This window comes from Pelophylax lessonae (genome assembly GCF_965119305.1).
Source record: "Pelophylax lessonae genome assembly, chromosome: 13".
Classification (NCBI taxonomy): Eukaryota; Metazoa; Chordata; class Amphibia; order Anura; family Ranidae; genus Pelophylax; species Pelophylax lessonae.
The window spans coordinates 193,629,965-193,645,549 of NC_138780.1; the positions used below are offsets into that span (position 1 = coordinate 193,629,965).

The following is a 15,585-nucleotide window of genomic DNA, read 5'->3' on the forward strand; positions in this document are numbered from 1 at the left end:
TGCGGTACTGCGACATTGCGGCGGACAGATCGGACCCTTGACTGACATTTTTGACACTTTTGGGGTTACCAGTGACATTTCTACAGTAATCAGTGCTATATATATGCACTGTTACTGTAAAAATACACTGGTAGTGAAGGGGTTAACTTTATTTGGGAGGGAGGGGCTGTGTGTGTCCCTAGGGGCGTGCTTTCTACTGTGATTGGCTGTGGCTTCAGCTGTAAGGACACTGATCAACGGATCTACATAGTAGATCCATGTGATCAGTGTCTTTACAGCGAGGAGAATGACAGGTGGCTTGTTTACACAAGCTGCCTGACATTCTCCCTCTCCCCCGCCGATCGCCGAGTGGCCGGCGGACATCGGGTCCGCTGGTCACACGCGCGGGGGGGGTCCGTGACCACGCGGGAGCGCGCGCTCGCTCCCTAGACCCTCACAAGCAAGCAACGTAGCCCTACGTTAGTTTGCCTGTGAGGGGCTGACCGCCGACGTAGATAGTCGTGCGGCGGTCGGCAAGTGGTTAATATAGGGATTCATCGCTTTTTCATGGATAGTGTAGGACCCACTGATAATGGGGTACTTTGACGCAGTGGTGGGCTTGAGCACTATATGGCCATATGGTGGGACCAAATCCCCATTTTTATTTATGGATTGTCTTCAAATTTGGTAGTAATTTCTTTTGCATGTGTGCGCTAATCTTTTTTAATATTAATATAGGGTTACCTATAGGTAAATGTCAACAAAGTGGGTTTACAACTACTTTATGGGCCCCTGTCAACTATGTACTAAAAGACATACAAGAAGATCGACTTCCATAATTTATTGCCTGGGTGACAGATTCACTCTTCAAGGAATAAAGCGAACACATTCTCTTAAATTAAATCAAACAAACATTCTAGTGATTAGAAATATAATATCTGCATGCTAAAAACATTAAAAAAGCTACATTTGAGTTTGTGGTCATTTCTTTAAAAATTCAAAAATGTAATTAAATCCAAGTCAGACATTTCCCTTAAAACTGGTCAGAGGCAGTGCAAAAGTCAACTTCGACCCTTCGCTTTGGTCAAGCAGCATCACAATCATGGTCATCACTCTTCAAGTCTTGGGATCTATGTTGTTTGGTGGCCTCTAGGGGGCAGGCCTCGACATCCTAGGACAGTGGTGGTGTTGTAAAATTTCGTCGGACCCATGAAAATTCCGGACCCTCGTCACTTCCGTTGACGCTGCGTCATAACCCAGCTGATGCGAGCCCCGGTGCGCATGTGCACAAAGCATTTTCAAGGTCCGATGAAATTCTAAGACTTACGAACAGCTGAGAGGAGGAGGGGCTGAGGTGGGAAGCACACATCGCTGCGGGATAATGTTACAACACCGCCGCGTCATCGAGCAAGGAACATGTTGCAGAGCTGACTTAGAGGAGGCGGGAAGGAAGTGAATACTCATACTAAATAGTAAGGATAAAAAAAATAATAAGAAATACTAAACATTTTTTATCATTAATATTTAGTATGAGTATTCACTTCCTTCCCGCCTCCTCTAAGTCAGCTCTGCGCGGCGGTGTTGTAACATTTTCCCACAGCGGTGTGTGCGTCCCACCTCAGCCCCTCCTCCTCTCAGTCAGCTGTTCGTAAGTAAGAAAATGCCTTGTGCGCATGCGCATCAGCTGGTGGTGACGGAGCGTCCCCGGAAGTGACGAGGGTCCGGAATTTTCACGGGTCCTACTAAATTTTAGAACAGTGGCAAACCTTGGCACCCCAGAAGATGTTTTGGAACTACATTTCCCATGATTCTCATGCACCCTGCAGTGTAGTGGAGCATCATGGGAAATGTAGTTCCAAAACATCTGGGGTGCCAAGGTTTGCCACCACGGATCTAGGGGGTAGTTCCTGACCTCCCCCTGGGGCATTCAGAGGGGTGCGGATGTCACACACTCCTTGCTTTAGTTGTACAGGTCAGGGTCTTGCTCAAGCTTTTTAGGTCCAATAGCAAAACAGTCTTAAGATGGACTTGGCTTTGTAAATGAAGGTTGGGGGTTTGTACTGAAGAGTTGTGACATTGAAGGCAAAAAACGGTAATAGAGTGTAGTTTGGGTTTGAGGTAGAGAAGCTTCAGCTTGGGCAGAGAGGGTTAATTATCACCCGTGTCCCCCTGTACTGCCCTCTGCTGGCAGACTCGATGTTGACAGCTGTGTCAGTGCAGACCTTGGCAGACGTTATCCATTGCACGGGTGATGCTGTAAAACACAAAATAATTATTATTATATAACAGGGCAAGGCAGGGGAAAAAATAGAAGCTGCTTACCAATCTGGACCCACAACTGGGAGAAAAGAGCTGTTAACAAGTACAAAGCACAACAAATATTCCACTGAGCAAAGCCGGTTATATCTGTTGCCATTAAAAAAAAAAAAGGAGGTTTCAGAAAGTCGATGTAGAAATCGCACAGCTACTTTGTGGTGCCTTTGGGTCATGTAGTCCTACCCAATGAGATTCAAAAAAATAAGTATCAGCGCGACTATAATCTGGGATCCAAACTCAGCAAAATCATATATTGCTGATCGATTGAATAGACCCAATGAGAGCATCAACAGTGCAACTTAAAGACGCATTCGCTGAGCTACCACTTTATTAGGTACACACAGTGCCGGGACAAGGTCATCTAGAGCCCAGGGCAAACTTAGCAAACTGCACCCCCCCCCCCCAAGATGTATGTATCCCCCCAAAAAAAATTTTTTCTTTTTTTGAGCACTAATATCCATGCTTAACCATTAAGCATAAATTCCTCCTCCCAGTAAAATACAAATCTCCCCTGGCAGAACTAATCTTTGACCCCCCCCCCCTCCTCCAAGCTCAAATACTCTCTTGCTCCAAATCTCCCCAAAAATCTCCCCCCCCCAAAGAAAAAAAAAATCCCCCCTTCTAGCGCAAATCCTCTACCCCTTAAATTGCCCCTCCAAGCACACGTTCTCACGTTCAGCCGGTTCATTACTGCGCATGCGTGAAGCGCGTCGTGCTTTCTGAATGTCCTGGTGGCGGGGGAAGGAGGAGGGGGGGCGAACCTCCGACCTCAAATCCCTACATACTGTAGCTGCTGATTTTTAAATATTAGTACGCTCACTGGTCATGGATTGCAGCGATGCCAGCACCCCAGCTGATGTTTCCATCGAGCTTTTAGGTGGTGCCGCTGCCATGGTCTGTAAGGGGAACCCAGCAATGAAGCCTTGTGGCTCCCTACTGCCCATGCGCGAAGCACGCCTTGCTTTCTGAATGGTCTAGCGGCGGGGTGGAAGGAGGGGGGCCGAACTTCAGAGTGATCATGCCGTGGCGCGATCTCCCGGAAGTGGGGACAGGTACCTGTCAAAAACAGAGAAGTCAGATAAGCGGAGCTTTAACTTTTTGGTGGAACTCCGCTTTAATACATTCATCTCCTCGGGGGATAAAGTAACTGTTGAACTGTGAAAATTAAATGGAGTGGAATTCTGTCTATAAAATTCTGGCACCGTCCCCTAGAGATATAGAAGCTGTGTACATATAGCCAGGTCTGGAAAGGAAGGAAAAGGGGACAGATGACACCTGCAGAACTTTGTCCCATCTTCCTATATGCTGTCTAAGGCTAATTGTGACCCTGAACTGTGCGCCCCTCGTTCCTTCACTGTTGTCCGACAACGCAGCTAGCAGAAGATGGTTTTTCACCTTCTCCAAGCACTTGCCCGATATCCTAGAACATTTTGGCTCACAATCCTCCCTCCCCCTGCACTCCTGTGTGATACTTCTATTTGACCAGTGCTTGGAGACATAGAGAAGTGCCAGCTGTCAAAGCCGTCTCCTTGCTAGCTGTGTTGTTGGGATGGCCATGGAGGGAGGAGGGGCGCCCTGTCTGACTGCAACACAGCAGGAACCTAGACATAGCAACACACCAAGAGTCTAGACCAGGGTTTCTCAACCTTTTTTTTGTCAAGGCACCCTCCAAAATTATGGACAGTCTCGAGGCAAACCTCCAAAATTATGGACAGTCTCGAGGCACCCCTCCAAAATGACGGACAGTCTCGAGGCACCCCTCCAAAATGACGGACAGTCTCGAGGCACCCCTCCAAAATGACGGACAGTCTCGAGGCACCCCTCCAAAATGACGGACAGTCTTGAGGCAACCCTCCAAAATGATGGACAGTCTCGAGGCACCCCTCCAAAATGATGGCCATGGAGGGAGGAGGGGTGCCCTGTCTGACTGCAACACAGCAGGAACCTAGACATAGCCACACACCAAGAGTCTAAACCAGGGTTTCTCAACCTTATTTTTGTCAAGGCACCCTCCAAAATTATAGACAGTCTCGAGGCACCCCTCCAAAATGATGGACAGTCTCAAGGCACCCCTCCAAAATGACGGACAGTCTCGAGGCAACCCTCCAAAATTGATGGACAGTCGAGGCAACCCTCCAAAATGATGGACAGTCTCAAGGCAACCCTCCAAAATTATGGACAGTCTCGAGGCAAACCTCTAAAATTATGGACAGTCTCGAGGCACCCTAGACAATTATGGAAAGTCTCAAGGCACCCTAGACAATTATGGAAAGTCTCGAGGCAACCCTCCAAAATGATGGACAGTCTCGAGACAACCCTCCAAAATTATGAACACTCTCGAGGCAACCCTCCAAAATGATGGACAGTCTCGAGGCACCCTAGACAATTATGGAAAGTCTCGAGGCACCCTAGACAATTATGAACAGTCTCGAGGCACCCTAGACAATTATGAACAGTCTCGAGGCACCCTAGACAATTATGAACAGTCTCGAGGCACCCCTCCAAAATGATGGACAGTCTCGACCCTAGACAATGATGGACAGTCTCGAGGCAACCCTCCAAAATTATGAACAGTCTCGAGGCAACCCTCCAAAATTATGGACAGTCTCGAGGCACCCTAGACAATTATGGAAAGTCTTGAGGCACCCTAGACAATTATGGAAAGTCTCGAGGGACGCTATCCTAAAATGTAAACACTATTCTATTAGTTTTACATAATGCAGTAACATCACAAATAGAGGAAACCCAATGTTGGAGGTGCAAACTGGTACTGACCAGTATTCCAATGTTTCTCTTCTTCCTCAGTTTTTCTCCATCACTCAGCTAATGTGACCCCAAAGCTGATGGAGAGAGGCAGAGGATAGTCAAACAAGGATGCTATACAGACGACTGATATCCTCCTTATCAACTGATGACACCATTGGTCGTTAGGAGGTTGGCAGCTAGAAGGTCCTAATGGTGCACAATGAAAACCTGTGGCTTTGTGCAACTCAAAACAGGCTTCATCCACACGCCTTCTTGTGTACAATTTTTGGGCAATTTTTAGGCATTTTGCTGAGGCACCCCCTGAAGAAACCTCAAGGCACCCCAGGGTGCCTGGGCACCATGGTAGAAAAAGGCTGGTCTAGACTACCAAAAAGTGTTCTGGGGGCCTCTTTGTACTGGTCGGTGTATTGCCCTGCCCATGTGCACCTTTCCTTTATGCTAATTTTAGACAGATCAAAGCGGCTGCCATTGTTGGGTTTCTTTCTTCAGAAGAGTTGCAGGGTAGAGGACACGGAGAAGATACGGATGGCAATTACTATTACTACAAGGAAAGGCAGGGATGATTACCTCTCTAGTGGAAATCCGGATTCACAGAGGTTCACCAGAGTGTACAGCTGTCTCATGGAGTATTCATACTGCAATGACAAACACACAGTCAGTTCTCATATCACCGCTAACACAGAAACAATTTCGGATTCATTTGTTGCACAATGAAAGCAATATCCTTGATATCAGAGGTCTAGACTTCTGGCACAAAATGAGGTCTCAGACCAAGGGTTGGGATTAATATACGGGGGAATTGAACTGTTTTAGTTCCGTCCTATGGCAGTTTTACTGCTACAGGGTGGCACCTCCTGCTGTGTTTTAGCAGTACCCAATCCGAGGATACACTTTTTTGCCACCCAACTACAGCATTTTGCAGGATGGGACCATTGAGTTACCATCCTGCGCTGCGTTCTGTTTATTTTCCTATGTGTTTGGGGGTCAGCCACCATTGCATGTACTGGAGGTTACAACGCGGGGGGGGGGGGGGAGGGTCGTATCAATGTATAAATTGTGGGATGCGGTTAAAAATATGATGGACGAGGAGGGAGAGTGTCTCCTACAACATCGCTGGATAAAGATGGGGCTCAGGTAAGTATTAGGGGGGCTGCTGCACACAGAAGGTTTTTTTATCTTAATGTATAGAAAGCATTAAAGATAAAAAAAAAAAAAAAAAAACCTGACTTTATAATTTCTTTAATACAAAAAAGGAAAAAAAGAGGACTAGAATATCAGTCAGAAGGGAAGCTGCTTTCACAGGACACATGTGGCGTATCAAAAACAACCAAGTTGAATTAAGTAAATACAAAACATCTTTAAACATTAAGGCTCCATTCACATGTAGGCGTTTTGGGGCGTTTTTGGGGCGTTTTTCTGCTCTAGGATCAGCTCTCAAAACGCCCAACAAGACAAATCCTATTCATTTCAATGGCCCCTGTTCACATCTGAGCGTTTTGAGGCTGTATACAAAACGCCCAACGCTCAAAAAAGTACATGAGCTTCTTTTTGGGCAGATTACAGGCGTTTTCCATTGATCTCTATTCAATCTAAAAACGCCTGCACAAAAATCGCGGTAAAAATCGCGGTAAAATCGCGGTAAAAAACGCCGCAAAAATCGCGGTAAAATCGCGGTAAAAAACGCGCGAAAAACACTACGCTCAGGTGTGAATGTAGCCTTAATAAAAAATGTCAAATATTGAATCAAAATAGTATTAAAAAAATAAATATCACACAGTATCTCACAAAAGTTAGTACACCCCTCACATTTTTGTAAATATTTTATTCTATCTTTTCATGTGACAACACTGAAGAAATGACACTTTGCTACAATGTAAAGTAGTGAGTGTACAGCTTGTATAACAGTGTAAATTTGCTGTCCCCTAAAAATAACTCAACACACAGCCATTAATGTCTAAACCGCTGGCAACAAAAGCAAAGTGTAATTTCTTCAGTGTTGTCACATGAAAAGATTTAATAAAATATTTACAAAAATGTGAGGAGTGTACTCACTTTGGGAGATACTGTACACACACACACATATATATATATATATATATATATATATATATATATATACTGTACATACATACATATACATATACATACATACACATATATATATCTATATATATATATATATATATATATATATATAGATATATATATACACACACACACATATATACACACACATATATACACACACATATATACACACACACACACAGGTCCCTCTCAAAAAATTAGCATATTGTGATAAAGTTCATTATTTTCTGTAATGTACTGATAAACATTAGACTTTCATATATTTTAGATTCATTACACACAACTGAAGTAGTGCAAGCCTTTTATTGTTTTAATATTGATGATTTTAGCATACAGCTCATGAAAACCCCAAATTCCTATCTCAAAAAATTTGCATATTTCATCTGACCAATAAAAGAAAAGTGTTTTTAATACAAAAAAAGTCAAACTCCAAAAAATTATGTTGAGTTATGCACTCAATACTTGGTCGGGAATCCTTTTGCAGAAATGAATGCTTCAATGCGGCGTGGCATGGAGGTAATCAGCCTGTGGCACTGCTGAGGTGTTATGGAGGCCCAGGATGCTTCGATAGCGGCCTTGAGCTCATCCAGAGTGTTGGGTCTTGCGTCTCTCAACTTTCTCTTCACAACAATCCTCTCCCCAGTCTTCCTCCAGACTCTGGCACCTTGATTTCCGAATGACATGCAAAATTTGCTTTCTTTCAAAAAAAGTACTTTGGACCACTGAGCAACAGTCCAGTGCTGCTTCTCTGTAGCCCAGGTCAGGCGCTTCTGCCGCTGTTTCTGGTTCAAAAGTGGCTTGACCTGGGGAATGCGGCACCTGTAGCCCAGTTCCTGCACACGCCTGTACACGGTAGCTCTAGAGGTTTCTACTCCAGACTCAGTCCACTGCTTCCGCAGGTCCCCCAAGGTCTGGAATCGGTCCTTCTCCACAATCTTCCTCAGGGTCCGGTCACTCGTTGTGCAGCATTTTCTGCCACACTTTTTCCTTCCCACAGACTTTCCACTGAGGTGCCTTGATACAGCACTCTGGGAACAGCCTATTCGTTCAGAAATTTCTTTCTGTGTCTTACCCTCTTGCTTGAGGGTGTCAATGATGGCCTTCTGGACAGCAGTCAGGTCGGCAGTCTTACCCATGATTGCGGTTTTGAGTAATGAACCAGACTGGGACTTTTTAAACAGCCTCAGGAATCTTTTGCAGGTGTTTAGAGTTAATTAGTTGATTCAGATGATTAGGTTAATAGCTCGTTTAGAGAACCTTTTCATGATATGCTAATTTTTTTAGATAGGAATTTCGGGTTTTCATGAGCTGTATGCCAAAATCATCAATATTAAAACAATAAAAGGCTTGCACTACTTCAGTTGTGTGTAATGAATCTAAAATATATGAAAGTCTAATGTTTATCATTACATTACAGAAAATAATGAACTTTATCACAATATGCTAATTTTTTGAGAGGGACCTGTATGTATATATATATATATATATATATATATATATATATATATATATATATATATATATATATATACACACACACACACACACACACACACACACACACACACATACATACACACACACACACACACACACATATATATTTACCCTTCTTCCACCAATAAAAAAGTCCGCGTTGTCATTGGGGAGATTTCCCTTCACTTCCTATCTCGTATTCAAGCAGGAAGTAGGAGAAAATCCCTACAAATTAAAATAATTCCTTGGGGATCCCCATATCACCAGAGCTAGTGTCCCCATTGGAAAATTATCCCTCTATTACATTTCTGAGACAACCCAAAATTTGGGATTTCCTTTTTTCAATGATAATGGTAAACAGGAAAAATAGAGAGGGTGAATCTCCTTAACAGGGACACAGACAGCAGTAAAAGTTGACAGGGGTTCTAATCCCTCTCCACTACCCAAAAAAAAAAAAAAAAAAAGTTGCCTTTAGGTTTATTCCTGAGAATTCAAATAAAAAAAAAAAAAGTAGAGACTTCTCCAAATTGGATTTACATTTTTTACATTTCTTAAATCCCTCATGCCTGGACCACTAATTATTTAACTTATTTGCTTTAGTGAATTGACTTTAACACCATTTTAGGAGTTATTTGCCCGATTTCTTTTTTTGTTTGCGAGGTAAATAACTGCATTGACATTTTCAGCATCTCATGAGATATTCTTTATGCTCCGTTCACATATTGGCATCCCGGATCGCGGGCAGAAGTTGGCACGATTCTGCCCGCGATTCTGAATCACAGAAAATCACAGGATGCCCGTGCAAATCCCATCACTTCCAATGGCACCCCAAATTCGGCATGATTTTGCTGCAATTGTCGCCCGATGAATGGCGGTAAAAGTGCGCAAACAGAAGCACAGAACGCCTGTCGCCCAGAAGTACTTCTTTTTTAGGCGAGTGGAAGTAATGGGAATTGCACGGGCATCCCACGATTTGCCGTAATTTGGGATCACGGGCAGAATCACCACGATTCTGCCCTCGATCCGGAATGGCAATATATGAACAGCGTCTTAGTGAATTCAGCCCCCTGTGATACCCCTAAGAGAAGCAGCAGATTGAGGCTGTGAGAACGATAATGACCGGGACTTACCAGGGGGTTGTGCCAGTTGAAGCACTGCTTCTTGAAGTGCTCGACGGCTGCAAAGTAACAGGAGCGATCGTTAATATCCAGCCGATCGGTGAAAATCTCCTCTGTCAACTCATCAGATTCCGTCACCAAAGAAACAATCTTCTTCACAGATTCCTCGATCAAGGCTTTGGCCTGGAGGGAAGACGAGGAGTGATGGATATAAAAGCTGGCTATGATATATTGATTTATACAAGGACCAGATGTGGAAAAGCAGGGCAGCTTAGAAGTACCTCGGTCCGTGACCACTCCATAGGTGTGCGCACAGGGTGTGCCAGATATGCCTGGGCAAACCCTAATCACCCAGTGCGGTGCCCCGATTCCCCCTGCTTCCTGGCACCCCTCCTCCGTCTCCCCCCTGCAGTGCTGGCAGCTTCCCTCATCCCCTGCAGCAGCCGCTGGGAGAGAAGAGGTTTCAAGATAATGAGTGGGAGAATGGGCCGGTAAATATTTTAATTTACTGGCCCCTTCCTTTTCTGAATTTGTGTACCGATCACTTCTGTGTTCATTCTTAACTGAAGCATAGTAAATGTCCATGTTTACTATGCTTCAGTATGTAAATTAACAGGAAGCCACTCAGCAAAGAGCACTTCCCATTCATTCACCGTCCAGTGCAGCTGAGGCTGCAGAGAAAGGGACTGGGGGAAATCTCTGTCCTTAGTACCTTTCTCAAAAGTGAGACATCGGGGATCTGTTTAGTTCCTTGGTATTTTACCAAAGCCCTCCAATGGGGCTCCTAAAAACATTGTTAAAAAATACTGTAAAAAAAAAACAAAAAATGTGTATATATATATATATATATATATATATATATATATTTTTTCTTCTTTTTTTTAGAAAAAAATAAAATAAAAAATAAAAAAGGTAAAAAAAAACAAAAAAAAAAAAAAAAAAAACACTACTGCCACTGTCTACTGCCCTGCTGGCACCTGCCACTGTTGAAGCACTCCCATCAACCCTCACAGACATGCAAATACAAACACACACATAGGTCCGGTACGTGACATGTGAGTTAGTGCTGCAAACACCAGAGTAAGAGCAATAGTCATCATTCACAAATAACTACACTGATAACCAGGGTTGCACTGATATCGGTGCCGATACCAAGCATTTGCATCAGTATTGGTACTCATGCAAATGCTCTGATACCTGAAACCGATACTTTCAGGCTCGGTTCTTCCAACTGTCAGAGGGATTCCCCCACTGACAGCTGAAATGTAAATAAAAACACTGCAATTATCACTTGTTAAGGAGCGGTGCCACCGCGTCCTTTACAACTAATTACTCATTCAGCTGTCAGTGGGGTTCCTCTGTTGACAGCTGAAAAGTAAACCAGGTCTCAGGAATTGGAGCTGTCAAAAAACAAAAAAAAAAAAAAACGGCAGGCAATGTTTATCAACAACATTGCTCAGCCACTCAGCTGAAAGATAAAAAGAAACATTGTTTCTTTTTGTATCTTACTGTTTTTCTTCATCTACAGATCGAAGTTCATCCCTTTAGGGCTCTTTCACACGGGCGATCCGATCAGATCCGCCTGTCAGTTTTTTAGGCGGATCTGATCGGATCCTCCATCTAATTAAATTAATTTACTCTAATCAGCCCTTAATTTACTCTAATCAGCCTTAATTAACCCCTTATTCTCCTTCTCCAAATTATTATTTTCCTGCTGATTTTTATTTTTTTTTGCTCTATTTTATAAACAATTCATTTTTTTTGCTGTGCTTGTTGATATTTTTACATCTGAAACATATATTTATCTGTGGTTTCTCTATAAAGTGGAAATTCAATTCTTATAATTAATGCTTGTATCAGTGGCCGGCCCCCCTCACCTCCTGTAGGGCCTTTATCTTGATCAATATATCCTGGGCCTCGGTAGCATCATTGGTAGCCAGGAGCTTCATCTTGAGGATGGCCATGGGCACCTCTGGGCTGGGGGTCAGGTGCAGATTGTGTATCGGCTCCAGAGTTGTGCGAGGGGCCACTTTCTTACCGTTACCCTGGAACTGGCTCACCTTCATCTTGGAAATAGTCTGATGAGGAAAAAAGAAATAAGATACAGAATATGAATAACAAAACCTCATTGGATTTATAGGCTTAACCTCCTCCTTTATGTGTTCTTACTTTCTGACATAACCGACAACTTAAAGTGGCCCGCCCCTCTCCACATGAATACATTGATTTCTGTCTCAGCTACTGGGAGCCTGACCACAGACTATGTGTAGGAAGGGGGGGCTCTTGTGTGATACAGTTTTGGGAGGGTGTTCCTTTGTCAACAAGAACTGCCTAGAACAGTGTTGGTCAACTTTCTTAACGTTGGGGACCTCAGGTTTGGCCCCTGACATCATAAAAGAGCCACATATAATACAGGAGACGGTCAGAGACTGCAGACATGATACAGGAGACGGTCAGAGATTGCAGACACCGTACAGGAAATGGTCAGAGACTGCAGACACGGTACAGGAGACGGTCAGAGACTGCAGACACGGTACAGGAGACGGTCAGAGACTGCAGACACGGTACAGGAGACGGTCAGAGACTGCAGACACGGTACAGGAGACGGTCAGAGACTGCAGACACGCTACAGGAGAGGGTCAGAGACTGCAGACACGGTACAGGAGATGGTCAGAGACTGCAGACACGGTACAGGAGATGGTCAGAGACTGCAGATATGATACAGGAGAGGGTCAGAGAATGTAGACACGCTACAGGAGATGGTCAGAGACTGCAGACACGCTACAGGAGAGGGTCAGAGACTGCAGACACACAACAGGAGAGGGTCAGAGACTGCAGACACACAACAGGAGAGGGTCAGAGACTGCAGACACACTACAGGAGAGGGTCAGAGACTGCAGACACACTACAGGAGATGGTCAGAGACTGCAGACACGCTACAGGAGAGGGTTAGAGAGTGCAGACACGCTACAGGAGATGGTCAGAGACTGCAGACATAATACAGGAGATGGTCAGAGACTGCAGACATAATACAGGAGATGGTCAGAGACTGCAGACATAATACAGGAGATGATCAGAGACCGCAGACATAATACAGGAGATGATCAGAGACCGCAGACATAATACAGGAGATGGTCAGAGACTGCAGAGAAAACAGAAAAGCTGGTCAGAGACTATTCAAATTGTTGGAGACTGGTGACATGCTTCAAGACAGTGATAGACTGGAAACACATTACAGGAGACTGCTAGAGATCACTGCTATAACAGGGCAATAGGGAAATAGAGATTAGTGCCTGCAGGAGTCCTGAGGGCTGTAACAAAGTGTCAAATGGCTGAATGAGGTCCCCAGGCTGAAGGTCGGGCACCAGGGGCCTAGAAGCTGCCCACGCATGAATCTCACACGCCTGATAATAACAGTGCAGAGAGGAATACATGTGATATCTGGCTACAGGAAGAAGGTAAGAGAATAAATAAAGCTTGGACCTGATCTAGATGGGAAAAGGGAGGTATTGGGATAAATCTGGGCAATGCCAGGATATAAACATTACCATCATTGCTGAGATAAAATCATACAGAGCGCATTATTTACAGCCAATTAGCAGAATTGAACATTTGCATTGAGCTAAGGGAGCTGTAAAAACACAACCACTGTGCAGCATTACTAAGGAGGAAGCAGAACCTGCACATGTAAAGTATACAAAGAAACATTGTTTCAAACATTCATTAAAGATAAATCCCGGAAGAGAATTCTGTAGAGGAATACAAACTACTGACAGTGTGCACATCTATACAGATCCACCCAACAATGCATCCTCCATCACTCACCCGGTTTCCATACTGCATCACATGACTGGCATTGGTGTGTTGCTTCACCAGAATAAACTGTTTATGTAATGTCTCCTGCGACAGATCCTCCTAGAATACAAACATTATGTGAAGTCATGGAACAGAAAACACCCCATTATACATATATACATAAATAAATAAAACAATGCAATGTGTCATCGCTAAGCATTAGTCATTACCCACCAGACGCTGCAGCTATACAGCAGCAGGTTCCCGCAAATCGCTGTACCTGTATGGCGGTCCACAGGAGCGATCATGGGGGTGTGTCCACTCGCTAGTGTGGAATCCGATCCACGGGGCCAGCGGCCGCAATTGCCACCGGGCACCCGCAATCGCTCCCTGCTGAGAGAGAACGGCGGTCTGCTGTTGTAAACACAGCAGACCGTTATTCTCTCGGTTATCAACACAGAGCTCCTGTGATCCTCCTATTTAGGATCACAGGTCTCTGTATTGATTTTACAAGCCCATCCCCCCCACAGTTAGAGAACACTCCCTATGTTCACACATAACCCTTTGATCACCAGTCATGTAAAGGCGAAAGTGTTAAATCATTTCTTCTCTTCAGATCTTCACAAAAGAATTGGGGGGCTACACTAACCCAGCTTGTAATGCCAAACTAAATAATACACCTCAGGAAATACCGCCATGGCTAACAGAAGATAGACTTAGAACTAAACTAGAGAAACTTAACATAAATAAATCACCGGGACCGGATGGCTTGCACCCGAGGGTTCTTAAAGAGCTCAGCCAGGTGATTGCCAGACCATTATTCTTGATCTTTAAGGATAGTCTACAGACGGGTATGGTGCCAGCTGATTGGAAAAAAGCCAACGTGGTACCAATATTTAAAAAAAAAAAAAGGGCCGAGCTATATCCCGGGTAACTATAGGCCGGTCAGCCTAACATCAGTAGTCTGCAAGATTTTGGAGGGGATGTTAAGAGACCACATACAAGACTTTAGTAATGAAAATGGTATTATTAGTAGTAATCAGCATGGATTCATGAAAAATCGTTCTTGCCAAACCAATCTATTAACCTTCTACGATGAAGTGAGCTGCCACCTAGATAAAGATAAGTCTGTGGATGTGGTGTACCTGGACTTTGCATAGGCCTTTGACACCGTTCCCCACAAACGCTTACTGTTCAAACTAAGGAAGGTAGGTATGGACCATAGGGTGAGTACCTGGATAGAGAACTGGCTCCAGGGGAGAGTCCAGAGGGTGGTGATTAATGGGGAGTACTCGGATTGGGCGGGTGTGGAAAGTGGAGTCCCCCAAGGTTCTGTCCTGGGACCAATCCTGTTTAATTTATTCATAAATGATCTAGAGGAGGGGATATCTAGTACAATCTCAGTATTTGCGGATGATACTAAACTAGGCATGCCAATATCTTCTATGCAGGATGTGGAAACCTTACAAGCAGACCTGAACAAAATAATGGGGTGGGCAACTACATGGCAGATGACGTTGCCAAGCCCTGCAAGCAAAGCCAACAGAATACTGGCATGTATAAAAAAGGGGATTCACTCCAGAAATAAAGAGATTATTCTCCCACTCTACAAGACTCTGGTCCGGCCACATCTGGAGTATGCTGTCCAGTTCTGGGCTCCGGTCCTCAGGAAGGATGTGCTGGAACTGGAGAGAGTCCAGAGAAGGGCAACAAAAATAATTAGGGGAATGGAGGACATCAGCTATGAGGAAAGACTACAAGCACTGAACTTATTCTCTCTGGAGAAGAGACGATTGAGGGGGGATATGATATCAATGTACAAATACTGGTGATGACCCTAGCATAAGGAACAAACTATTCAGAGAAAGGGAATACAATAAGACACGTGGCCACTCACTAAAACTAGAGGAAAAATGGTTTAACCTTAAAATACGTAAAGGAGTTATTTTCTGTCAGAGCAGTAAGGATGTGGAATTCTCTTCCACAAGCAGTGGTATCAGCAGGGAGCATCGATAGTTTCAAAAAATGATTAGATGGGGATCTTAAA

General features: G+C 44.2%; 1 protein-coding gene across 1 annotated transcript in view; it reads right to left on the minus strand.

Annotated features, from left to right (window-relative positions):
- Positions 1-2,115: 2,115 nt before the first annotated feature.
- The window catches only part of LOC309569572 (legumain-like), a 56,545-nt gene continuing 43,075 nt past the window's right edge, over positions 2,116-15,585 (minus strand). Inside the window, exons 9-13 of the mRNA XM_082275454.1 lie at positions 13,569-13,658; positions 11,621-11,821; positions 9,756-9,926; positions 5,629-5,696; positions 2,116-2,233 (exon numbers count right to left, since the gene is read on the minus strand). Coding sequence (XP_082131580.1) covers positions 2,191-2,233; positions 5,629-5,696; positions 9,756-9,926; positions 11,621-11,821; positions 13,569-13,658 — 573 coding nt within the window. The 3' untranslated portion in view covers positions 2,116-2,190. The remainder of the gene's footprint in view (positions 2,234-5,628; positions 5,697-9,755; positions 9,927-11,620; positions 11,822-13,568; positions 13,659-15,585) is intronic.